Source organism: Tachypleus tridentatus, chromosome 13 (genome assembly GCF_004210375.1).
Source record: "Tachypleus tridentatus isolate NWPU-2018 chromosome 13, ASM421037v1, whole genome shotgun sequence".
NCBI lineage: Eukaryota > Metazoa > Arthropoda > Merostomata > Xiphosura > Limulidae > Tachypleus > Tachypleus tridentatus.
Window position 1 is genome coordinate 93,936,479 of NC_134837.1, and position 25,094 is coordinate 93,961,572.

Here is a 25,094-nt window from a genome sequence, read left to right on the forward strand (position 1 = left end):
CTTTACGTTTCCAAAGTTTGTATTTAATTTGCTTGTGCATAAACGTAAATAGTTAAATTACTACGTAAGGTTCTGATAAACCAATAATATCAATCATTCTGAATTTAAAAATTTTGTGCAATTTTGTAAGTATCAATCACATTCGTGTAACTGTATAGTGTGGAGATTAAAGCCATGTTGATTTCTCTTAACTCTAAAGAGAACATATTTACAATGGAGGTTTTATAAATTCGTTTATTAATTCTATTTTTTAGTTTTAAAGAAAAATCAGGTTGGTTTCCGAGCTTTTCCAATGATAAACGTGTCTTGGCTGTCAGAATTTTCAATGAGAATAACGATGTTTTCCTTGAGATGTCCTTGTTTATTGTTTGGTTTAACGATTATAAGTTCATCATAATTTTTCACATGTCCATGAGACAGAGGTCGCTGGAAACATTGTTCAGTAGCTTTTGCTTGTTTTGACGCTGGTGTTCCTCTCTGAAGATATAGAATATAGTTATGTTTAGTGGCGCAACACTCAAAATTTGAGCAATCATTTTACTACAACATGCATAAAAACAAATAAATGTTTCTATAGAAATTATAAATTATGAAATTGGTTTCAGTTATCTCATAAATGTTTTCTGGAAACTAGGAAGATTAACTCAAACATTGTTTCACGTAGTGAATAAAGAATAATGAAGGACAATAACTTAAATACTGTTTTCCATTTATATTTTACACGTTCACAAAGAATAACTAGATTGTTTATATTATTACTTAGACAAGATGAAAATACGGTTATAATTAAATGTCAAGTGTTCTACTCAATTTATTGTTGTATAAATTAAACATGAAAAGTTATGTGATCTGAACTACAAATGACTGGTTATTTGCATTATGTTACAGAGAGAAATAGTTTTGAAACTTTTTTTTTTTCAACTTTGGAATAAACCACACACTTTATAGTGTTTTAAAATATTTAATAATCTTAGTAAAGTCCAAAAAAAGAGAACTGAAAATTTCACTAAATGTCCATCAGACCATTGAAAGTTGGCTGACAGTAAAAAATAAAACTGTTGTAAAGTGTCTCAAAGCGTCATTAACAAGATATAGTAGAACCACTTGCAACAAAATCGTACAAATACGCTGGTACTTGTCTAAGAAGGTCCCAATCCACATTTTAAGGAGGTTACCGTTATATACCGATTATGTGTAACCTGATAAAATCTGAATCACATGTTCAAAGCTCCAACATAACGTCATTTCAGGGTACATACGGTTACAAAACGAACTAAACTGAGCAATATGAGCCGAAATGATATATTATGGTGCCACTAATACACAAAATAATTCGCTTTCATTATCAGTAGTGGTAGTATGTATGTGAATGAAAATAACCCAAGTGGAGATAACCCAAGGTATCAACCACACTGATATTAAACATGCAATATCTGTCTGATATTGCACACGGAGTTTGACGTAGTATACGTTGTATTAAAATGAAATGTTTTAACTGTAAAAAATGTAAATTTACTTGTACCAAATATTAATTATAACGTAAGATGAATAAGAACTTAATTGAATTTCGAACCAAAGCATTCCTTTCTTCCAGGTCGTTTTCATATATCGTTTCCAGGGTTGTTCGTTTGGTCACTTTTTGCTTTCTTAGTATATTAGTTTCTGTCTTCTTAACATTTTTTGTAGGTACCTTCTTCTCACATTCAGGGATCAGTGGTATAGCCTCCAATATATCCAATTCATTAGTGGTTATCTTTTCAGCACCAGGCTGTTTGTCTTCGACACGGTTTTTCAAAACATTCCGTTCTTCCTGAGTTTTTTCTTTCCAGTTGTAGAAACAACAAAGAACGCTGCACGATCATTACAAAAAGTAAATAAATAAGAATCACGTGTTTCAAGACCAATAAAATACATATTATTATTAAATAAGCTATGGATAATGCGTTACAGATATGTAACGTGTATATATCATATAATAAATGTGTTTCATGCTTAAACCAACAAATAATTGTATGGATTCAAATGTATTCAGCAGTGAGAGTACAAAAAACCAAATTTGGAGCGCAAAAAATGAACACCGAACTTTACTGTTCAGTTAAAAGATAACTGGATTTTGAGGCTAGATGTTCTCCCACCCCAATATCATCAAATGATTAATTCCTGTGTTCCACATACTTTAATTATAAAGAAATTGAAGATAACATGTAACTTACCACAAAGCAATGAGACATATCGAAATGAGTGCTATCCACCAAGCATATCTTGTAACTGTAGATTTTCAAGCCGAGTGGAGCGTAGCCTTCGGAACCACTTCAGTTGGATCTGAAGACAGAGAGTCGTATTTAAAATCAGTTTACGTACTCTACCGATTTCGTTAAACAGAAAAAAAAACTTTAAATATGAGTTAACAATAATAGTAATGTGTATAATTCTTTAAGCCCAACAATAATCTTAATTTAACATATTTAAAATTTTAATTCAATAAATACGATATTTCTTCACGACGAGAAATCCACTTGAAATAAAAACGTATCTCAAAATGATTGGTATGGGTATTAACACTTGTATTGATAAGCACAGAATAACGTTTTAAAACGTTAATACACGTGCCAGTCGTTGTGAGATACAAATACGATAATTCTTGCATTTATAATGCATTTTAATATTAAACAGCGCCCGGAATGGACAGGAAGGTTAATGCATTCGACTCGTAATGTGAGGGTCGCGGGTTCGTATCCCCGTCGCACCAAATATGCTCGCCCTTTCAGCTAAGAGGGCGTTATTATTTGACGGTCAAACCCAGTATTCGTTCGTAAAATAGTAGCTCAAGAGTTGGCGGTGGGTGGTGATGACTAGCTACCTTCCCTCTAGTCTTACACTGCTAAATTAGGGACGGCTAGTGCAGATAGCCCTCGTGTAGCTTTGCGTGAAATTCAAAAATTAAACATATTAAATAATGATAACAACATTTAAAAAGTTGCAAACTGTTTATTTTTTTTCAGTTTAAACGGATAAATAGCACAGAAAAAAGAACGCGTATTATATTACTTGAGCTCTTCACTAGTAGTTATTTCTCTCAAGGGAGTTCAGTTAGTTTCTTTAGTTCCTGAATTACTTATTTTAAGAGATCATCGAACAGGAACTTACATAGTTTCTTTAACTATACTTCACGTTTTTAAACTGCAAAATATGATGACGTCTTAGTATCACCAAAGGGTATTTTGTAGAACTACCATGTGATAATAGCCTGTCATGGCTGTCTGTCAAAGTGCCCTCTGATGGGTTTAACTAGCTACCAACATGTATCCAACAAATTACTTTTTCTGTTATTTGAAAAACAAAATTTTGCTTGCAGAATATTTCGAACTAAAGATTTCAGAGTGTGTGTGTGTGTATATTTTCTTTTAACAAAGCCACATCGAGCTATCTACTGAGCCCACCGAGGTGAATTGAGCCCCTGATTCTAGCGGCGTAAATCCGTAGACTTATCGCTATACCAGCGGAAAGCTATTTTCACAGACATAGCGTTTTAATTAAAGACCTTTAGGTCTTCTTAGTAATGACGTGAAGCACACAGGTGTATGATAGAGATACCAATATGTTTGTTTGTTATTCAATTTCGCGGAAAGCTAAGAGATGGCTTCCAGCGCTTGCTGTTCCTAATTTTCAAATCATATACTAGAGGAAATACAGTTATTCAATACTATTTGTCTGAATGTTGGAGCCCATCTTAAAACTGTGTAAGGGGATTGACCGTTATATTTAAATCCCAAACTTGTACCACTATTTTTCTTCTCACGAAGGAGAAACCCATAATACACTCCTAGTAAAGTCTGTTTGTTTCTTTTTTTTCAATTTAAAGGAAAGCTACACGAGGACTATATTGTTTTTGTATGTTTTTTGAATTTCGCACAAAGCTACTCGAGGGCAATCTGTGCTAGCCGTCCCTAATTTAGCAGTGTAAGACTAGAGGGAAGGCAGCTAGTCATCACCACCCACCGCCAACTCTTGGGCTACTCTTTTACCAACGAATAATGGGATTGATCGTCACATTATAACGCCCCCACGGCTGAAAGGGCGAGCATGTTTGATATACAGGCGTCAGAAGCAAAATGTGCCATATAAGTCCCTCCTGGGCACGGCAGGCAGTAAGTTTGTAATCCATTGTCATAGGACCCATAGGACATGAATCTAAAACCGTTAAAAGTACATAGCTAAGCATTTATTTACTCAGTGTTAATTTTTATAGTCCTATCAACGAGTTTATTATCAAAAAACAACTTCATTGTATCAAAACTACATGATATTAAAAGTCTTTCATCTTTTTCAACTATTAACGTTATTGTGTGTAATATGTACTTACAACACCTGTCAGCATCTCTTCGGTATCCTCGAGAGCAAGTGAGGTTTTCTGCTGGAACGTACACTGGAGAAAACAACAGAAAGTTAAATCATTTTTAGCTCATTTACTGTCACCGATAGGAATAGGAAGTTTTACACAGTGCGAGATTCGTGAGAAAAATAAACGCGTTCTTCAAAACGGTTTCTTAACAGCAAACTTTTATTTCTTTATATATTTAGTAACTGAGTCAACTCATTAAACTAATCACAGAAACTTGGAATTTTATGAAAGCGCACAGAATTTTTCTCTTTATCAATTATGTTATACCTAGAGGTACGTTTCATTTACTTTGGTGTTTCCCTTGCAAAATTTGTATTTGGCAAAGTTTAATGTAAAACTGGTTTCACTATTTATTCTAATGTCAGTTATGAAAATACAGGCTCTTTTGGGAATGTAACGCTGGTAAAATGTGTCAGTATATTATTTTAAGGTGTCTTGCAAACAAGAGTTGGAGGTCGGTGTTGATGACTAGCTGCCTTCTCTCTATTCTTACACTGCTAAATTAGGGACGGTTAGCCATCGTGTAGCTTTGCGCGAAATTCAAAAACAAACAAATAGGTGTGCCAGAATCCGTTAAAACAGAATATAATAATTTTGCTAGGACATGAAGACAAGGTAGAACTGGTGTTTATTGAAGACGGAAATTTATTTTCTCATGTGACAAATACAGTTTTCGAGGATATTCTATTTCTTGAATATTTCATATTGTAAATTCTATTTTTAGGTGAATTAATAACATTCGAATAATCATTTAATTAAACAGACCAGTGAAATATTCTGAAACCAAATAAAAGTGATGGAATAATAACCTTAACGAATCAGAGAATTAAAGTACTAACAGATAGGCAGATAGTAGTAATAAGAAATTTTATTAAAATTGTTAAACCCTATCATATCAAAATGTGATAGTTCACATCTTATTAGAATTGCATGATATAAAAGAAAACTTATCGTTTCTTGAAAGGTATCGACATTACCTTTCAAGCCTTCAAAACTATTTTCTTTTTCTTTAGAATGATGTTTTTAATTTCTGTGAGATGAAAGAAATTATTACTGAAATACTTTCTACTGTCTGTAAATTCCTAATAAAGTATATTACTTCAACACTTTTTATCCAAAATTGGAAGTCTTGAAATTTTTGTATTTTGAGATGAATTCATGTACTTTGCACTTACTGGAAAACATTGAACTTATATTACATACATTTGTCTGTTGAATTTCGCGCAAAGTTACACGAGGGCTATCTGCGCTAGCTGTCATTAATTTAGCAGTGTAAGAAAGACTAGAAGAAAGGCAGCTGGTTATTACCACCCACCACGAACTATTTAGCTATTCTTTTACCAACGAACATTGGGGTTATCTGTCACTTTACAACGCCCCAACGACTGAATGGGCGAGCATTTTTGTATGATGGGGATTCGAAGTCTTTCTTTGGATTATAACGAATTATGGTATTCTTACCAAATCAGCCTTGTCTTAATTACACCAGCAAAAATAACAGGATTTACCATAAACAACAGTCATCAATGAATCGCTTTAACATAAATGTATCTTTCACTTGTTATTGAATATTTTATTAAGTGATATTTACGTTACCAAATCGCTCATACAAAAATGGTAAAAACGAAATGTTAAGCAGATTATTATTTAATTCCTCTGGTGTTTGTGGTAGTTAAATGTACACAATATTCTCCAGTGTGAACCAAAGCAAATTTAACTTTTAAGAAAGTTTTGTACGAAAAGAAAATAGAGAAAAACACAAATTATTATTTACAATATACGAGTGAGGGTTTGAGAACTGCATTTGAAATATAAAAGTTTAAGCGTGTCAATAATAAATGAGTTGAAATACCATTCATGAACAGATGCAGTAAAGAACCAGCTTATTTGTTTATAGAGGGTTTTTACTTCTTGTAAATGTAATGTAAAATGAATGAAAGGGGATGTTGTGACCAGAGTCGTATTTATATTCAATAACGCAAGGTTAATGATGTGCTCGTTTATGTGGGTGCTTTTCTCCCTGTTTCTCTGACGTAGTCTTATGTACTCTTATTTGTTTTATAATATATATTTCTCCACAACAAAATATCTTTCTGTCTTTGACATTTGATATTACATTATTAATAACCATCAAAAAATAAATATTTAATCTTCTGTTTTATGTATAATGCCATCTCGTTCACAGGATAGCTTTTAAGTTTTTGGGAACATAGATTCAAATCTGCTATCACTAAGTTCAGTTTAACCAGCTAAGGAAATTGTTTTGATGCACAATGTTTGGTTAGAAAACCAGTTAAATTGTAATAATTATAGGACATTGTATGCTTTGTGTTTATTATTGTTTGTGCTCTAAATTGTGTGTTTGAAATTAGTAAATAATTTGGGAAAAAAATCAGAAACAGCCCCATTAAAAATTTGGGTTAGCATCTTTCAACACTTGAAGTCTTTGACAACAAAAAAAATTACAGCATTCACAATTAAGTACTAGATTTTTGTTATTTTTATGTACATATTTGGTTTGTTATAAAAGTAAAAAAAATACTTATTAGGTAACATTAGAAAATATAAATTAAGAAATATATTAATTTATTTGCAATATATGTATATACGTAGGTGTGTATTACATAATTTTATGCTGTAATTTGAACTAAGTGTATACAAGGTGATTCCTAGCTTGTTACATAGGCGTAGTATACAGGAAGTTGTCATATTTAACTGATGCAAGCCTGATGATAGTCAGGATAAATAATGATAAACTTTTATTGTAATCTGCAGGGATTTTAGAAAGGAAAAATATTTCATATTTTTGGTGTGGCTACAAGGTTAAACAAATGGCCTAAGCTCATGTAGTGTAAGGGTTGAGAAAATAATGCATAACATATAAATTTTTACCAAAAATAACTATATTCAATTAGAAGATTCTAAAGGCTCTGCAAATGAAATTTGGAAACTGTAATATAAAAGATATACAAATTTTATTAATTTTAGCATGAAAATCACCTTGCTCTCATACTGGTCAGAGTTTAAAATTGAGACAAATCTTTATAAAAGAAATTCTTATGGATGGATTTTTTGGAGTTTCACATTAGTTATTGTATGCACTATATTTTGTTTGACAAGAATCACTTCAGTGTTGATTCCTTTCAATTTTTTTAGGGATAATTTTGGAGTTAAGATAGGCATGTACTTTGCTTGGCTTGGATTTTATACCTGCATGCTGATCCTAGCTTCATTAGTAGGAGTGTTGTGTTTTCTGTATGGGTGCTTTACCTTGATGGGTGATGCTCACAGGTATGAATAAGGGGGAGAAAAAAGTTAAAAGAGTTATCAAACAACTTATTATTTTTATAACTCATGTTTGATCATTTTCTAAATTATATCTCAGATAAATCAGTTACTTAGAGATATGTAATTGATGGAATGTGGTAAGTGATTAATCACTGGACTAATTAATCAGTGTTTAGCTAATTAATTATTTTCACACAAGCCATTTGTAGTTGGAATAATAGCAAAGAATAATAATTGGAACCATTAATTTTTATTGGTTGATATGTTTTGAACCATTAATTTACTTTAAAATATTTTTAATAATTTTTGTGGCAAATTGATTTAAACATAATTTCAGTTAATCAGTTATTTTATGTGGCATTATCATTGAAATTGATAGTTGTATATTATGATTGATTTAAATGTTCAGCTGTACTGTGTTTATTCTATAAACTTAAAATAAAACTGCATTTTTTTACAGTAAGGACGTTTGTGAGTACTAAAAAGACACCATTTTATGTCCTCGGTGTGACATAAAAGGATGTAAATATGAAAGATTAGGACAGACATGCACTTTTGTCAGAGTAACACATCTTTTCGACAATAGTGCTGCTGTATTTTTTGTTGTTTTTATGTCACTCTGGGATAAGTATTATATAGATTTACATGTTAAACTTATATAAATAATATTCCCTTCTTCAGACTCTGTTGGAGCTTTCATAAAAAAAATATCAAATTTTTTGTTATTTAGTTTTAAGACTTTTTTTAAGTAATGCTTTTCTTGTGGCTATTTTATTTTAGCACGTTGACTATCCGACATGCATAGTAATTTTGATTTTAAGATTAAAAATACTTGTATGCATCAGAAAATGTTCAAATTTCACATACAAAATTTTTATAACCTCCAGATAATTATCAAACATTTCTGTAAAGAAAAAAACTTAATGTTTTGTCTGTTATTTTTGCTAATGAAACTCTGTATGGGCTTGATAGATTTGAGCACTATAAACAATTAGGAAATTAATATAAATAATGCTATTTTTTATTCTGGAATAACTACAAACTATAACTCATATAAAATAGCTTAAATTTGATACCATTATACATTTATATACAAGGGGAGGACAAAAAGTGCCTCTCCATTGAAAATGTTGTTAATTTATTTGATATCATATTTGAACAGATCTTGTGAAGTGCATTTTACACATTTTTCTGTTATCAAATAAAATATATAACAAATTAACAGCATTTTCAAGGGAGCCACTTTTCTTGGCCACCCCCTGTATATATATATATTTATTATTTTTATTATATTGATCTTTCAACTGTGCCTGGATAACAGTATAGAAGTTACAATGACACAATGCGTGTGTGCTCATGCTACCATATACAGTAATATTAAACTGACCTTTATAAAGGACCTGAATTTTGGGAAAGTAACTCCCTAAGAAAATCCTCATGAGATGTGTAGTAATGGATGCCCGTAGCAAAAGGGTTACTTCAACATAAAAACATCCAACATTGTATATCTGCAATACTTGAAATGGCCTTAATTTCAAACCAACATAAAGCGCATCAAATTTGCTACACATCAAAGACTTCAAACTTCTATAACTGAAATCTTGCATCAAACACTTCAAACTAATTCCAAAAGTATGTTATTACTTTGAGATTTCTTCGTCTGTAATTTGGGACTTTTCAAGGAAAAAAGAAAACACTTTACAAAGTTTTTTATTACTAACACTTTGGTGAACAAAAATAGTTGAATTAATTATCATAAGTCATATCAGTTTAAAGAGTGATTTGTATTCTGTTGCAATTTCTATTTTTACTGATGATAAACTTTGTCACTTTGTTTTTATTTACTTTCAGCTGTAATATTTCTTGAATTGTGGAAAAGGTATTTAGAAATAATTATCCACCACTGGGATTTGACTAGTTTTGACACTTTGGAGGTAATGTGTGCTTTTATCTTAGTAATTAACTTTATCACAATGGGCTTGTGTATTTAACATGAACTTTTAACCATGGCAGTATACCTACTGTGATTTTGAAGGTACTAGTTGTGTCATCACAAACTTTGACAGTAATTATAAAAATATTTTAATTGTGTGTTGTCAGAGTGTTGACTGTTCTGATTGCAAAGTGATTCTTCATGTTAAAATTAAAAATACTTCATTTGAAAATTTTCAAATTTCACTTATGTAGTTCTTTAAACCTCCTTAATAAATATCAGATGTTGTTTGCTGTCAGTAAAAAGTATATTTTATCTATTATTTTACAAACTATAACTCTTTAAATGATCATCCAATTTAAACACCCTCATAACCACCATAAAAAGTTATGAAATAATTGTAAATTATTTTTTATTGTGCTGGAATGACAGCAAATTGTGACCTAAAACTATGATAGTTTATCCTAAATAACTAAAAACTTGTGACAATATACATCTGTTTATTCTTAATCTTGTAGTTTTATCAACTTTTAAACCACATGTAACTATTAATCCTTCCTCACAAGTTTTAAATCACTTGGTGAACCTTCAGCTCATGTTACCTTATTGAATTACATTAAACAATATGAAGAATATTTATTATTGCTATTCTTTATTTTAGCTAATCTAACCTAAAAACTTTCTTGTTTTTTTTTCATTTTAGTTACTTTTAAAGTAATAAATAAAGAATATTCATGAAAAACAAAAAATGTACTATTTACCAGCTTCTTTTTTTGTTCTTTACTAATGGCACCATTACACTAAATTCCCCCTGCTAGTATAGTGGTAAGTCTATGGATATACAACATCAGAGAGAACTATTGGTAGCTTGTAAAAGAGAGGTTCTGATAGGTGTGCATGATAAATGATTCTAATTTCCTAGTGTATGACATCATAAATGGCCCCTTTCCATGGTCCCTTTAATTTTCATGGTATCCCATTCTGGGGTGAGTGCTTCTGAGGCAGGTATGCTTTCTCTTTTCAACTTCATACTAGCAACTACTTTTACTATAATTACCACCACCAGTGTGCAACAGGTTCTGTCAAAATGAGGTGCCCTGTAAGATCATTTAGGCACCTACCAGATGATATTATCTTATTATGGATTGCCACTCATGGACATTCATGAATGCAGCTAAAGAGGATCTTGCTAATCTTAATGTTGAATAAATTGTGATTGGTTTGCTTTGAAAAAAATGTAGGGAACTTGATTCACCTATTGCACAGTTTCCAGAGCTCTGTTTTTCAGGACTCCTCAGTGAAGTTTAGTGCCTGCGCTGTATCAGTGGAGCTTGAGAATCTGTGGCAGACAAGAGGCTTTCCCACCAAAGTTTTTGAGTGTGTTCAACCACGTTTGGAGAAGAATGCAAAGTCAGGGGTCCTCCTTCTAGGGTTCCTGGATGTTTTTTTCATATTTCAGTAAGAGTGGCTCCAGCCTTCCTGGGAACCTAGTCATAATTTTGGTTCATATTTTGCACACAATTATCTAGTTGGGGAGTGCAAAACCCTTCTCTTTGATCAGTGCCAGTTTCGGTTATCATTCATGGAAGTTGATTCACTATATTGTAATTCTGAAACCAAAGCAGTTCCATACGAAGTCCTTGGTTGAGTGCAGGTTCCACATAATTCCAGGGTTAAGTAGAATACACCTTACCCACTTGGTTAGGGACTGAGAATGAATGTTCATAATTCCAAATCAGATGAGTTCTGTTCCTTTGTTGAGTATGGCATACAAAATCCCATCATTTCAAGCCTCGGATGTTAGTTTTTTGACTCGTTCAGGTGGAGAAGAGAATCTGTCTACTTAAGTGTTGCTTACTTTCTTGTCGTTATTCTGATGGTGCCAAATGCAACACTCTGTGGTTACAGTATATATATAAATATAACATTGTGGTCTAATAGCCATAGCCAGCAACATCGGATATAGGTACTACAACCCCTTAATTCCAACCCTGAGTCACAGAATCTTGGCTATCTGATCAGAGGTGGCCGACCTAATGATTACTCATATTTTGTTCTGCCTTTGATATAGTAACTAAGCTCCAAGTGAAGAGCATATCTGTTCTGGAGGTAGGGTGTAATTTCCACACTCTTGTACCATTTTTTCTCTTGGTACATTTCTGTTCTATACAAATGCTTTGTGTGTGGATCATGCCTGCACTGCCCCCTACACTTTTTTAATGTGAGATTCTAGCTATAGTGTTGGTGGATGGTATTATTGGAACCCATTTTCAGTTTAAGAAAAATGTTAACTTTTATTTTTAGATAACTTCAGATAACTTTTCTGTTCTTTAAGTCATAATAAATAACATATTGCTGTTTTCTTTGTTTGCAGTTTATTATTTATAAAATCCTACTTTTTTATTTACTTTTGCACTACCAAAATAATTAAGACAACTTTTCATTTTCAGACTTTCATTTATATTTCCTGGTAATATCGAAACATGAATGTTGTAAAGTGTCTTTAAAGTTGATATAGTCATGTAAAGATCGTATGCAAAAATGGTGGTCAGTTGGCCAAAATGGCAATTAACTTAATTAACTTCTAAATACTTAAGGATATTATGATTTAAGAATGTAAATAATAAGTTAAAAGTAACTGAAACATTGAAGGGAATATTTTACTAATAATTGTGTTGTTTGTTCTTAGTTTAAGTTGAAATTTGCAAATATGATTTGATTTTATACTGTATCTATAAAACTAAATATGTTCGATAATTAAGGACTTTAGTGATTTTCTTTTCTAATGTTCTTTTTTTTTAAGTTGTCTCTTAGACATATTCATAAGAATTTTTGGTTTTGAAATTTTCTCCCAGGAAATTATAAATATCCAACATTGTCACTATGTTGTAGAAATGATACTAAACATAAAGCATTGTAAAACTATCTCCAATTTGCACATCTCATTCAGTGTTGCTAAGACCTGTGTTTAAGCCTGAGTATCATTAGGACACCTGCATTGTTTTATTGCTACTAACAGTAGTAGAGATCTAGGCTTAGATAAGATCCAAGGTCAGTAATAATTATTTATTTATACACACACAAATGTAGATTAGATTAGAAAGTAACATACCTAAATTACTTCTTACTTGTTCTAATAAGCTGTATTTGAATGGCATTTTAATATATGTGTTTATAAGCTCCCACATGACCTTACTAACCAGCACTGTTTGAGGTAATCTACTTAACACAGACAACATTGATCTATAACCTACTTTATCAATCTGTATATGCTCAATCTGAAACCTGGTTAGACAATGTTTTGCTCAATAACATAATAGCAATCAACCAAATAACTATAAGAAGTCCTGCATTTGCACTGGTATTTGGGACCTGAAGTCATAAATTCATGGTAAAAAAACATGAAATCTTGATTTTTATTCAAAGTACACTTCCTCTTGGCTGACAAAAAATAGCATTATTAACTCTTTCTCCATAGACATCTTTTTCTGTGCATGCCTCAAGGTTTTAGTGAGTTACATTCAAAAGTTGATTAAACTATTTTCTTTTTATGATATACTAATAAATAAACCCTGAAAACATAGTTCATAATCCATATTTTAATAGTATACAAGTTTAAATATTTTACTTTCAGAAGGCAATATTTAAAATAGAAAAACTAGAATTTTCTAGTGTAAGAATTGTAACATTTTCTCTTTAAGCCTTTTCTTCTTTAATTTATTTACCACCCCTCCAAGAAGTAGAAAATGAAATTTAATGTAAATCACTTATTATGATATAATTTCACTTAGACATGCTATAATTTTCATAGCCTTTGATATTACTTGGTCCCAGAAACATGAAATCAAATCCATCTTGTCACACCCACCTGTGACGTCCTCTTTATTAGAAATTGCCAATAAGTGTTTGAGCCACTCAATACAGTGTTACTTAAAAACCAATAGAAATCATGGTTTTCATCTGTCAAGTGATTTATCATATTGCAGTGTTTCCTGTAAATATAATTCAACCTTGATTGCCATGGGAAATGCATTGTGTGAAAATAGGAATCTCTTTAGATCAGTTATGTTAGATTAAGTAAAATAAGTACTACTGTTACTACTAATAATAATAGGCCTGGCATGGCCAGGTGAGTTAAGGCGTTTGACTCATAATCTGAGGGTTGTGGGTTCAAATCTCTGTCACACCAAACATGCTCGCCCTTTCAGCTGTTGGGACGTTTAATGTGACGGTCAATACAACTATTCGTTGGTAAAAGAGTTGGCAGTGGATGGTGATGACTAGCTGCCTTCCCTCTAGTCTTGCACTGCTAAATTAGGGACAGCTAGTTCAGATAGCCCTTGTGTAGCTTTGCACAAAATAAAAAAAACCAAAAAACACACAAACAAACATAAAACTAATAATAATAATATTTTAAAAAATGTTCATGAGTAGCTTGTGCATAATGGAATTCAAAAGCATAACATGAGCTGCATATTTGTCACATGATTTACAACTTATTAAGGCATGAATAGTAATTCGTCAGGGGTTATAAAGGCAATAAAACAATAAAATTTAACAATGTATATACATACACACACTATTATGAGCATAACACTATTTAGTATAAACATAAGTAGTTTAATATCACAATTTGAAGTCATTCCAGACAGTTATTCTTTACTGCTTCAGGGGTTACACCAGTAACAAAGCTTTAGGTTTAGATATTACAAAAAAAAAGTTTTGAGACTAAGAAAAGTATTTTTAATCTAAACATGGAAATCAACATTCAGACTAGTATACAGAAATTCTCTATTTATATATCTATACCTATGTAAGTACTCACAGATACATTTTTAGTAAAAATACTCCATTAAAAAATATAATCTTTGGTGTGCAAAAAACTTTTTTATGTTTACTTAAAGCCTGCCAAATGATGTGAATACATTGTAATACTATAACAAGCACAGAATAATTATTAGGTCAGTCCCTGGGATTGAGCCTGTCGTGAGAAAGTTAAACAATGAAGATTCAATCTCTGCAAACTTTTTCATGTTAGTCACACACATTCTTTAAATTTTTAGGTTTGAAACATTATTTTTTGGACCATTTGATCCTGGACAAGTTATTAGTGCTCTTGTTCACCAACTTATATCTTATTGTACTTTTCAGTCTTGTGTCCTTTCTGAGATATTTTTTAAAGTGGTATTGCCACAGTAATTTTGAAACTGTGTTTCTACATTTCCTTCTAGTGTGGAACAGGAGGGTGTTTGTTTGAACTCTCTTTGCAGTTAGCTATAATTGTGGTAGTGAAGCAGTTCATTAATGCCATGGTGAAAATGGGTGTTCTGTAAGTTTTTTAGTTAAAATAGATATTTATTGTAATAATTTCATGTAAGAACATTTTCTATGACAGTTGGCTCATTTTGAGACTTAAGAACTTTGTTGTAGTTTTTTTTTCCAAAAGTGATTTTGATGTTTTCAAGATTCATAGTTTATTAATGTTCAGTCAAACATGTGGTAAGTCAGATTGTATGTAAAATTAAACTATTTATACATTCATGTCAGCAACAAAAACTTTTAAAACTAGGTAAAAATATTTTTGTATTTATCTAGATAGCTGGTTACGGGTTTACAAGAAGTGGTCAGTGCATAAAAAGGGGTGAGTGTGTTCATGAAAACCATGCACCCACTCAGTGGGAGAGTGACTACAACTTGATAAACTAAGAACAAACGGGTCTTTTTAGTGTATATCTTAAAATAGGTAAGGCTTAAGTTTAACTAAAATAATGATGTGAAAATAATTACATTAATAGATACATGTGTTCTACATAAAAACTTGAACAGGTTAAAATGGTACTTTTTCCATGTCTGTGAAAAATGTTAAATCTTTAACAATGACCTCGTAGTTTGTACATCGTTCAAGAGCCTTAAAATCAAGTTATTCTAATTCTAGTTAACTGAGTAACTGGCTACTATGGAAATGAATGATATATTATTTTAAGTTCCTCCAACGTAGCTTAAAATATTTTTAACACTCCTATGAAAAGTGGGGCCTAATAGGCCCCAGAGCAACTTGAAAGGTTATTAATATTAGGCTAATAATTTTGTATTTAAATGAAATTGCCATTTAAATCCATTAATGAATGGATTAATGAGATTCCCACTGTCCCTATCTACTATCTAGCGAAACCACAGCCAGGGGAACGGGCTTGGAGAAATCAAGACTAGAAACGTCTTTTCTGTAGGAGTGTTAAATATTTAATGTTAATTAACAGTAAAGATTAAATGTGTGATATGATGATAATGTATGTGAAAACAGTAGTTGAAGCAGCATTTAGAAAGTTTTTGATGATGTAGAAATGTATATAAACTGTGTTCATTGCTAAGCCTGAAGGGTTATAATGCTAAGAATAAGCATTTGATTCCTGCTGTGGTTATGGGTCAAATTCCACATTATACAACTTTGCATTTAACAACAAACACATTTTTTTTAGTTGTCTATGTTTTAGCTTTTTTTCAGAACAGTATAATGTGTAGAGGAAACATTTATTAAATACCTGTAAAACAGTTACACCACTTCAATGATTAGTATTTTCTGAAACAGCAATTTTAAAGGTCCTTGTCTGTGTTTTAGTTTGTTTGTTTTTTAAATGAAACATTATTAATATGCTACTTGATTTTGACGTTAACTAGAAATTAAATCTCTTATTCAACCACCTCTATACCTGAATCAACTCCATAAGGTTAGATTTTCTCTGTAATAAAGTTTGATACTTCCAGGAGTCACCACATGTATTATAGTTATTGTAGTCCATTAATTACAGTAACTTTAGACTATATTTAACTGTATAGTTCCATTAATCATAAAAACTTCCTCAAACATTAAATGTACAGTTTAGTTAATAAACATTTCTGTAATTTATTCTCCTTCTCTAATATTGCAGTTTGGATTTGTTACAATTTTTGTGGCTACATTTCTTCCTGCTCCATTGTTTGCTATGCTGAACAACATCACAGAAATCAGGCTCGACACTAAGAGGTTTATTACTTTATTACGACGACCTGAGGCAGAAAGAGTTAAGAACATTGGTGAGTGCACAGTGTGGTGAATACAGTAAGCTGTTTAGTTTTAGTCTGTTAAGAAGAAATTAAATTGACAATGTTACATAATTTTTATTTCAGACAAGTCTCTGATTTATTATGTTACATACATTATGTATTATTGCTCTAAATAATCAGTAATTTGAATTTATGTGTTATTTAAATGTTAGTATGTATTAAAATATATTTGCCAACAAGATTGACATGCATTATTCTCTTTTTTGACACAAATATACATGTATTAAAATATAAAAAAATAGAAAAACGATACAATTTATAATAACAGTTATTACAAATTAGGGTTTAGGTACAAGAGTTTTAGAAACAATACTGAGTTTTATATATGGTCTACAACTCAATATTTTATCGACAATCCAGGCCCATGACATGTAAATTTAATCCAAGTTGAGGCTGTCACACATCACTTAAGCTGGCTATCTTGGATGGCTTTGCACTGGTTACAAGCTGACTTTTTCCAGGGATGCAATTAAATGTCCTTGTAGAAAAAATAATATCCCAAATTAATGTGATGAAATTGAATGGTTTGTAACGTTCAAAATCTACAATGTACCTGGTCTCCAATTTTGTACTTTTATGATTAATTGGTGTTAAACACAATTATAGCTTCTGAGGCATATATCACACTGACTTTAACTGACTAATAATATTCTTCCTGTTCTTGGCATATTGGTTTATATAGTTTATTGTGAGTTTCTAGAATATTCACCAAAGTTGGAAGATGCTAGTGTTTTCATAAAATAAATAAATATTAAATCTTACTCTTGAGAATCTTCTACAAATCTCAAGAACAGATGGGACTTGTTCAATACATGGCCAACAATATACATCACATGAAAAAATTAAACTATATTGAAACAGGTGTAGGTTCTAAAACAAATGTATAATGGTAAATCTGTTAGAACAGAGAAATCACAGTCTGAAGCTCTTAAAATGTAGACAATAATGTCATGATACAGAACATCTTTGTGATGTATAAACACTTTCCATTAACTGAGTGAGAACTGATATTAGTAAATAATAACAATCATTTGACAGTCATGTGTGAGCCAATCAGTTGTAAGAAATATTTGGATTTTAGCCTTTTAGATATTTTCTTTTTATTATGACATTCTAGTTACCCAGATAGTGAAGTAATGTAATATTCATACTTTGAAGTTTGTTTTATTTCAAACCTTGATTTGTTTTACACTAAATATACACAGAAGAATTATTAGAGTTAATTCATAACTTAGCTGAGATATATTTGTATATAATCCATTTTATACATGAATGTAATGTTAATGAAAGAGAATTGTTTTGTAAGCAAAAAATTAATAAAAAGATTTAGACAGTAAAGTTATTGAAATATATTCCAGTTATCCTAATAGGTTGATTCTATTTTGATAGGAATATGGTACAGAATTCTTAATTCTGTTGGAAAGATTTCTGTCATCACAAATGTAAGTACAGAGAATTATGAGCAATGTTTGTACTTGTTCTTTACCCTAACTGTTAGTAATATCACATACATTGATTACAGTGATAAAGGAATACTTCATATGCATGTATGATATTAGAGTGAGACACCTTAAGAATCATTATAAGTGAAATAAACTCTTTGCATTTCCTTTCAAATTGTATCTAAATTATAAAATTATTTTGAGAAACGTTTGATGTTTCAGATTTTACAGATTAAATTACTGTAATTAATGTTATAAGTATAGGTCAGTTCCAAAACTGTTACTTAATATGATTTCTTTCAGAATTTCTGTGTACTTGTATTTTTTCTGCAATGATTTTCTGAGCACCTTTAGTGGGTTTATAAAATACATTGATGTGATTTCTTTTTATGAATCAGTTTACAGGTTTACGCCTACTGACCATCAGTTGTTATTAATTAAAGACCAAATTTTATGCATTAAAGAAATGTCATGGTGTAGGTCCATCACAATTTTGATGTAATATAAAGACTTAATTGTTAATATCATGAAGAGACAGGAGTTTATAATGTATTACATATTAATGTTAATAGAAACAATAAATCGTTTTTAACCTTTCTGATCACTTGAAGTACAGTGTCACCATAGTATTACTTTATTTTGGAATTATATAGTATAATAATTCTATATAGTAAATTGATGTTCATTTAATATAAAAAGTAATGATGTAATAAGAAATTTAAGATGAAAATGCTATTATTTTCTATTCTATCAAGCATGGTTAGTGATGCAATAGACATTTAACACAGTGAATTTTATTATTATCCACAATGTCAAACCCAGTTAACTATGTACTATGACGTTTACATATGTGAATATTTTTTCTACATTGTCAAATCTACTTAATGGTGTGAAACACTTAATAAGGTTTGCTCTTACACTGTCAAATTAAATAATGTTACAGTATATTATTTAAGGTAAAAGTATGTTATTTTCTGAACTGTTAATTCTATATTCTTACTTTTCAGGCATTGATCATCGCCTTTACTTCGAGTTTTATTGATAAAATATTCTATACACATTTCATTTCACCAGATGGGTCACTGAATGGATTTCTGACCTTTACTCTGTCAGATTTCAATATCAGTGACTTTTCTGTTGAAATGAATATTCTTTCTGAAACTGACACCAGTGTGGAATACTGCAAGTAAGTGTTAATTTTTGTTTTATTGTTTCAAATTAACAGAGCATAGAAAACAATGTATGTGTGAGTAAGAACCAATGTGGTGTCTCTTTAACCCAACTGGCATGAGATACCAGTGTAGTGTCTCTTTAACCCTACTGACATGGGATATCAAAGTGCACAAATTACAACCATTTTACATAGATTCAAACATTAATCCTACTGACATGGGATATCAAAGTGCACAAGTTACAACCATTTTACATAGATTCAAACTTTAACCCTATTGACATGGGATATCAAATTGTGCAAGGTACAACCATTTTATTGAGTTAGTTTCAAAGTTATCATCCATGGAAGTATTTTATATCACTGCAACAACATTTTGACCACAATGAACCAGATGCAAGGCAATTGAATGCAACATGATACATTTGGTATGTATAAGTGGATGGAAATGATGTCTAGCATGCATAGATAGATGGGTACAGATGATGTCTATCATATTAAATGTATGGGTGGAAATGATGTCTAGCATGGTCAAATGTATTGGTAAAGATGATATCTAGTGTGCGTAGATATTTTCATGAATGCAACGTGATACATTTGGCATGTATAAGTGGGTGGAAATGATGTCTAGCATGCATAGATAGATGGGTACAGATGATGTCTATCATATTAAATGTATGGGTGGAAATGATGTCTAGCATGGTCAAATGTATTGGTAAAGATGATATCTAGTATGCGTAGATATTTCAATGAAGATTATGTCTCGTATGCATAGATATGTGAGTGGAAATGATGTTTGGCATGTGCAAATATAATGCTGTAGATGATATCTAGTATGTGTAGATATATAGGTGGAGACAATAAAGGGTTAATTAAACTAGTTAATATCAATATATATTATTAAACTTGGTTTGAAAAGATACTTTATAACTTAAATATTAGTATTACATAAAAGTTAAATCTTTAAACATGAATATTTAAATACGTTCTCAATCTGTACTTCTCTACACAATCTGGTGATGCTCTGACTTTTCATTTACAAGTTTTTTCTCTCCTCTTGTGAGGGCTTCAGATTGTTCAACCAGTTAGAAACATATATATAGTAGATACTAACAACCCAGAATATAAAATTTCCACTCAAATGACAAACCCTTCTATTATCTTCTGTATTTTAAGAAATCTGTGTAACTCTCTTTTATATTGCTGTTGGACAATTGGTTGTATTTATATAACTAATAAAAAGAATGTATTCTATGCATAAATCAGGCAAGTTTCTTTTTGTTTCGGCAGTCAAAGCCAATACTTCATGAAGCTAGCCTGATGGGTTTAGACAAAAAATGTTGCTTTAAGCAGTAATGAATTTGTTTTTTTATAAACCTAACTGAAGGTTAGTTAGAAATTACAGTAGTTTTACAATTCTTTTCAAGTGCCTTTTTTAATATTTTTAATGTAACATAATTATTCATTGTACTGAACAGAAATTTTATTATTCTTCTATAAACATAAAAAATAATTACGAGAGATTTCATAACATTCACCATCAGTTTTATTTTTTATTCTAAAAGAAGTAACATTTGTACAAAACTTTAATATATTTTTCTCTGAGGAAGATGAAATTATTGTTTCTAGATTCTGTTTTGTGTGCAGTAAAAAAGTTATACATCTTCAAGAAAGAGAACTTTACTGACTTCATTTTCACCAACATTTGAAACAACTACACTAACTCTTTTAATGACTGTATTTCAGGATTGATACACAAATATTGTTCAAATAAAACACAAATAGAATTTGAAGACAAAACACTTGGATGATGTTATTACTTTTCTGCTGGTACAAATATATTAAAATTTTCCAGGCATCGGATCCACAAAATTCAGCAAAATCTCCTCACCCAATAGGATTTCAAAGGAACTTTTTTGGAAGAAAACTATAGAATTAATTTTTAACAATTAGATATTGCTAACAAACTTGCATATTGCTGTTCATATAAGAGCACAAAATGTACTTAGTTAAGTTAGAAAGTTAACTTTATTTTAAAAACTTGACTGAGTACAGATAACAATTTTAAGGTAAAGTTGAAATTTTATAAAATGCAAAACATCCACAAAAAATAAGTTGTTTAAAATGCTGGCTTCTATTTTAAGGTCATTTTATTTCATGGTTTCTTCATTCAGGTACCAAGACTATAGAAAGCCCCCAACAGCAAGCAACAAATATGAATATAAGTCGATCTATTGGCAGCTTGCTACAACTGGTTTTCATTTTAATTTTTATGATTGGAAACAATTTTTCAAATTATAGATCTTATTTTTGATTAAACTTAATTACATTTGCAGTTCATTTTTAGTTTATATTAAAATAAATCAATTTGCAGTAGCTTTCACTTTAGGACATAAAATACAACCTTCTTTCTTCAAAAGATAGAATATTTTTAAATGTTAATTGTAGAACTAACCTGAGACTTTATTTAACCATAGTTTTCAAAACAAATATAAAGTGTGAATAGCTTTTATTAAATCACCTTTTATTTGTAATTTAAATTTTTTGAGGAAGCTAAACATATGTTTTGGTGTACATAAACCCACAGAACCAGTTGAGAAATGCTGTATTAAATTAAGTTCAAGGGAGTTGGAAACTTTTAACATTTACTGCAACTGAAAATGTATAAGCATTATAACTATGTTCAGTTGTTTTTAATGAAACAACATAAATAGGCTATAATATGTAATACATTTTAATACAGCCAGGGCAATCCTAGAATGTTTTTAAAAGCTTCAGTAACATTTACTAAGTTATCCTTCACAAAATGGATGGATTAATCATTTTTGTTATAAAACTATACTTTTCTATTACCCAATTCTAAAAGTGTTAGATTTTTTTGTGGCTTCTGTTCATCCAGTATAATGTTTTTTTAATTGTCTAGCACTGATACTGTTCTGAATGACTGTACGTGCTCATTAGTAATTTAAGAAAAATTCATGATTTAATCATTGTTCATAAAGTGTTATAATCTGTACTTGTTAAACAGTGTTATGTAAAAGGATTATGTTTTAAAAACTACTTCAGTGAAACTTATCATGTTTTTACTTTTTTTAGTGTCTTGTATTTATCATCTCAGCTTTAATTTGTTGGTTGATCCCTGACATTCCGAAGTCTGTGAACCTTCAGATCAGGCATGAACATCATATCATTAATGATATGATTATTGAACATGAAAAAAAAGGAGCCAGGTAGGAAGATACAAGTGAGTAGACCAAAGGTAACTTTGTGAATATTCTGTTTATTACTTGTATGTATTTTTATTATTTTGGAAAAAACAGTTTGTGTTTCAGAAACACCACTAAAGATATAACAATGTTTATATTTTGAACTGTTTTAGTGTCTCCACAATGTTAATTTCCAGTGTTTTTAAAATAATGATAAATCAGGAATTAAAGTTTTGAATTTTTACACTGGTCATCACTTTTTAAAATCATTGTGAAATGGGTTTAAAAAAGCTATATTTTTGAAAAGATCTTGAACTAAGTTTTGTTTAGAAGAAATTTATGTTGACCCTCCTTTCTTTAGTTTAAAATTTATCATCTATATTGTTTTTATCAGTGTCAGTATACGTTGGTTGTCAGTTGTTTTTTTTCAAGTATGCTATCAGATTATCAACAGAAAAAATTTCTTTATATGATTGTAATGAAGAGTAAACTAAAGTTATTTGATTAACTCCAAGCATTAATACTTACTTTGTGGAAAATTCTTTGAACTTGGTAAAAACTTCAGTTTATGAATTGGTACTTACTATTATAAATGTGTGCATTATTAAAAAATATTGAATATTTATCTAGATGTATTGGATACAACTTCAGTTTTTAAACAGATTTGTGTTAAATTATGTACTTGTTATAATCCTTTAATAATAATTTGAATCACTCATTAGGGTGAATGAAAATAATAAAGTACAAAACTCATTTTTTAAAGTAATGGATCTTTAGTTTTTTTACTTCTCCTTAAGGTCGGCTGTTTTTTTTAAAGCATTTTTGACATAAATGTTTCTTTAAACATACATTTTATGTAAAAAATTCCGTGCTTATTTCAACCATCAGTAATTTTTTAGATTATATAGATGTTTACACACATTGTCTCTTGTCATATAAAATTAAAACATATTTCTATTATGCCAGTTGTAACTATTACAAAATATTTGTTTAAGTGAATTTTAAACTAGTTATTTTAATTATTACAACTTTTACTTCTGTATATATTTTATTGTTCAAAATTTATGAGTACTTCTAAAGAAATATTTTTTGTTCAGGTTGATTTGTTTGAGATTTTAAAATGCACGTATTTTATTGTTCAAAATTTATGGGCATTTCTAAAGAAATATTTTTGACGTGTTTTCTTGCTCAAAATTTGAGCATTTCTGAATAAATATTTTTTGTTCAGCATGATTTGTTTGAGATTTTAAAATGTATATATTTTATTGTTCAAAATTTATGAGCATTTCTAAAGAAATATTTTTGACGTGTTTTCTTGTTCAAAATTTAGGATCATTTCTAAAGAAATATTTTTGACGTGTTTTCTTGTTCAAAATTTAGGATCATTTCTGAATAAATATTTTTGACGTGTGCGTAATTATGAAGTATTTTTTTCATTTGTAATAAAATAAATTAAACCATATTTACCAAAGTATTTAGTATTATTACTTGATTTAACATGTTCTAGAGCAGAACTTATAAATGTCATAGCTTTGTTTCATATATTTCATTTACAAAATTACCTACTAACATCTCGCATTTAAACTTTTTTTTTTAGTTTAAATAAGAAGTTCCCAGTTCGTGTAACAAAGATAAAATTAAAATTCTGGATATATTATTATTAAAGACTTGTGCCTTTTTTTTAAATTCACGTTTAATCTTCAGAACTATTTCATCTGATATGTTTCTTTAAATGTCCAAACAATGCCCCAGCGATGGAACAATATCGAATGAATTCATTTCTTTATCAAGTGAAAACTGTCGTTACAGGCTATATTTAATTTAGGCTAAACTTTATGTACACTGGCTCAAATAACACATTTCGAAAACTATTGCACACCGACATCACACATATATATAAACCTTACTTGTTGGATTGTCACCATAGACTCATGTTAACTCTTAATTTATATTCGGTCAATGTTCGTTGATAAAATATTTCCAGAGTAGAGGGTGAGTGAAGTTGTTAAGTCACCCTCCCTCTGGTCTGGCTTGGCCAGGTGGTTAAGGCGCTCGACTCGTAATCTGAGGGCCGCAGGTTCGAATCCCTGTCACACCAAACATTCTCGCCCTTTCAGCCGTAGGGGTGTTATAATGTGACGGTCAATCCCATTATTTGAAGGTAAAAGAGTAGCTCAAGAGTTGACGATGGGTGGTGATGACTACCTGTCTTCTCTCTAGTGTTACATTGCTGAAATAGGGACGGTTAGCGGAAATAGCCCTCGTGTAGCTTTGCGCGAAATTCAAAAACAAACCCTCTGGTCTATCGAGTAAGTTTAATAAAAGATATAACAGTAACGGAAATACTAACAGCTATCAAAAACACAAAAGAACAAAGCTCCTGGAGAAGATGGTATACAAGCTGTTCTCCTAAAACATGGTACTCAGAAATTATATGAACACCTAACATTCTTATTTAATTTATCATTATTAGCCGGATATATCTCTGTTTCTTGGAAGGAAGCAGTAATATTAATGTTCCAGAAAGAATCAAAGAAGCCAAATAATTACC

The 25,094-nt window shown here is 30.5% G+C and overlaps 1 protein-coding gene and 2 long non-coding RNA genes across 10 annotated transcripts; 2 read left to right on the top strand and 1 right to left on the bottom strand.

Moving 5' to 3' along the window:
- Positions 1-238: 238 nt before the first annotated feature.
- Positions 239-4,495, bottom strand: LOC143239659 (uncharacterized). 6 transcript variants are annotated; one of them, XR_013021296.1, is made up of 4 exons: positions 4,364-4,495; positions 2,214-2,322; positions 1,574-1,821; positions 239-477 (listed from the first exon to the last, which is right to left on the bottom strand). It is a non-coding gene; the product is annotated as an uncharacterized LOC143239659 (long non-coding RNA). The 6 variants fall into 6 exon arrangements; XR_013021294.1 differs by having other exon boundaries at positions 1,574-1,850; XR_013021295.1 differs by lacking the exon at positions 4,364-4,495 and adding an exon at positions 3,148-3,272.
- Positions 4,496-7,817: 3,322 nt separating this feature from the next.
- LOC143236222 (uncharacterized) lies at positions 7,818-15,569 on the top strand. The gene is made up of 4 exons (XR_013019513.1): positions 7,818-7,827; positions 9,542-9,624; positions 14,855-14,952; positions 15,219-15,569. It is a non-coding gene; the product is annotated as an uncharacterized LOC143236222 (long non-coding RNA).
- A 985-nt stretch (positions 15,570-16,554) lies between these two features.
- Positions 16,555-24,187, top strand: LOC143238890 (anoctamin-1-like). Of its 3 annotated transcripts, none has more exons than XM_076479517.1 (4): positions 16,555-16,694; positions 18,114-18,166; positions 19,174-19,352; positions 21,193-24,187. In XM_076479517.1, the coding sequence occupies exons 1-4, from the start codon at positions 16,604-16,606 to the stop codon at positions 21,233-21,235; spliced, it is 366 nt and encodes a 121-aa protein (XP_076335632.1). In that variant the 5' UTR covers positions 16,555-16,603; the 3' UTR covers positions 21,236-24,187. The 3 variants fall into 3 exon arrangements, with proteins under 3 accessions (XP_076335632.1, XP_076335631.1, XP_076335634.1); XM_076479516.1 differs by having other exon boundaries at positions 21,512-24,187; XM_076479519.1 differs by having other exon boundaries at positions 22,434-24,187.
- Positions 24,188-25,094: the final 907 nt, after the last annotated feature.

What these genes read in the sequence shown, in the direction of transcription:
- LOC143238890 (XM_076479516.1), top strand. Translation starts at nt 16,604, where the DNA reads ATGCTGAACAACATCACAGAAATCAGGCTCGACACTAAGAGGTTTATT. An exon ending in AGATTTCTGTCATCACAAAT is followed by an intron (nt 18,167 to 19,173) that starts GTAAGTACAGAG and finishes CTTACTTTTCAG; the next exon opens with GCATTGATCATCGCCTTTAC. An exon ending in ACCAGTGTGGAATACTGCAA is followed by an intron (nt 19,353 to 21,511) that starts GTAAGTGTTAAT and finishes TTCTTCATTCAG; the next exon opens with GTACCAAGACTATAGAAAGC.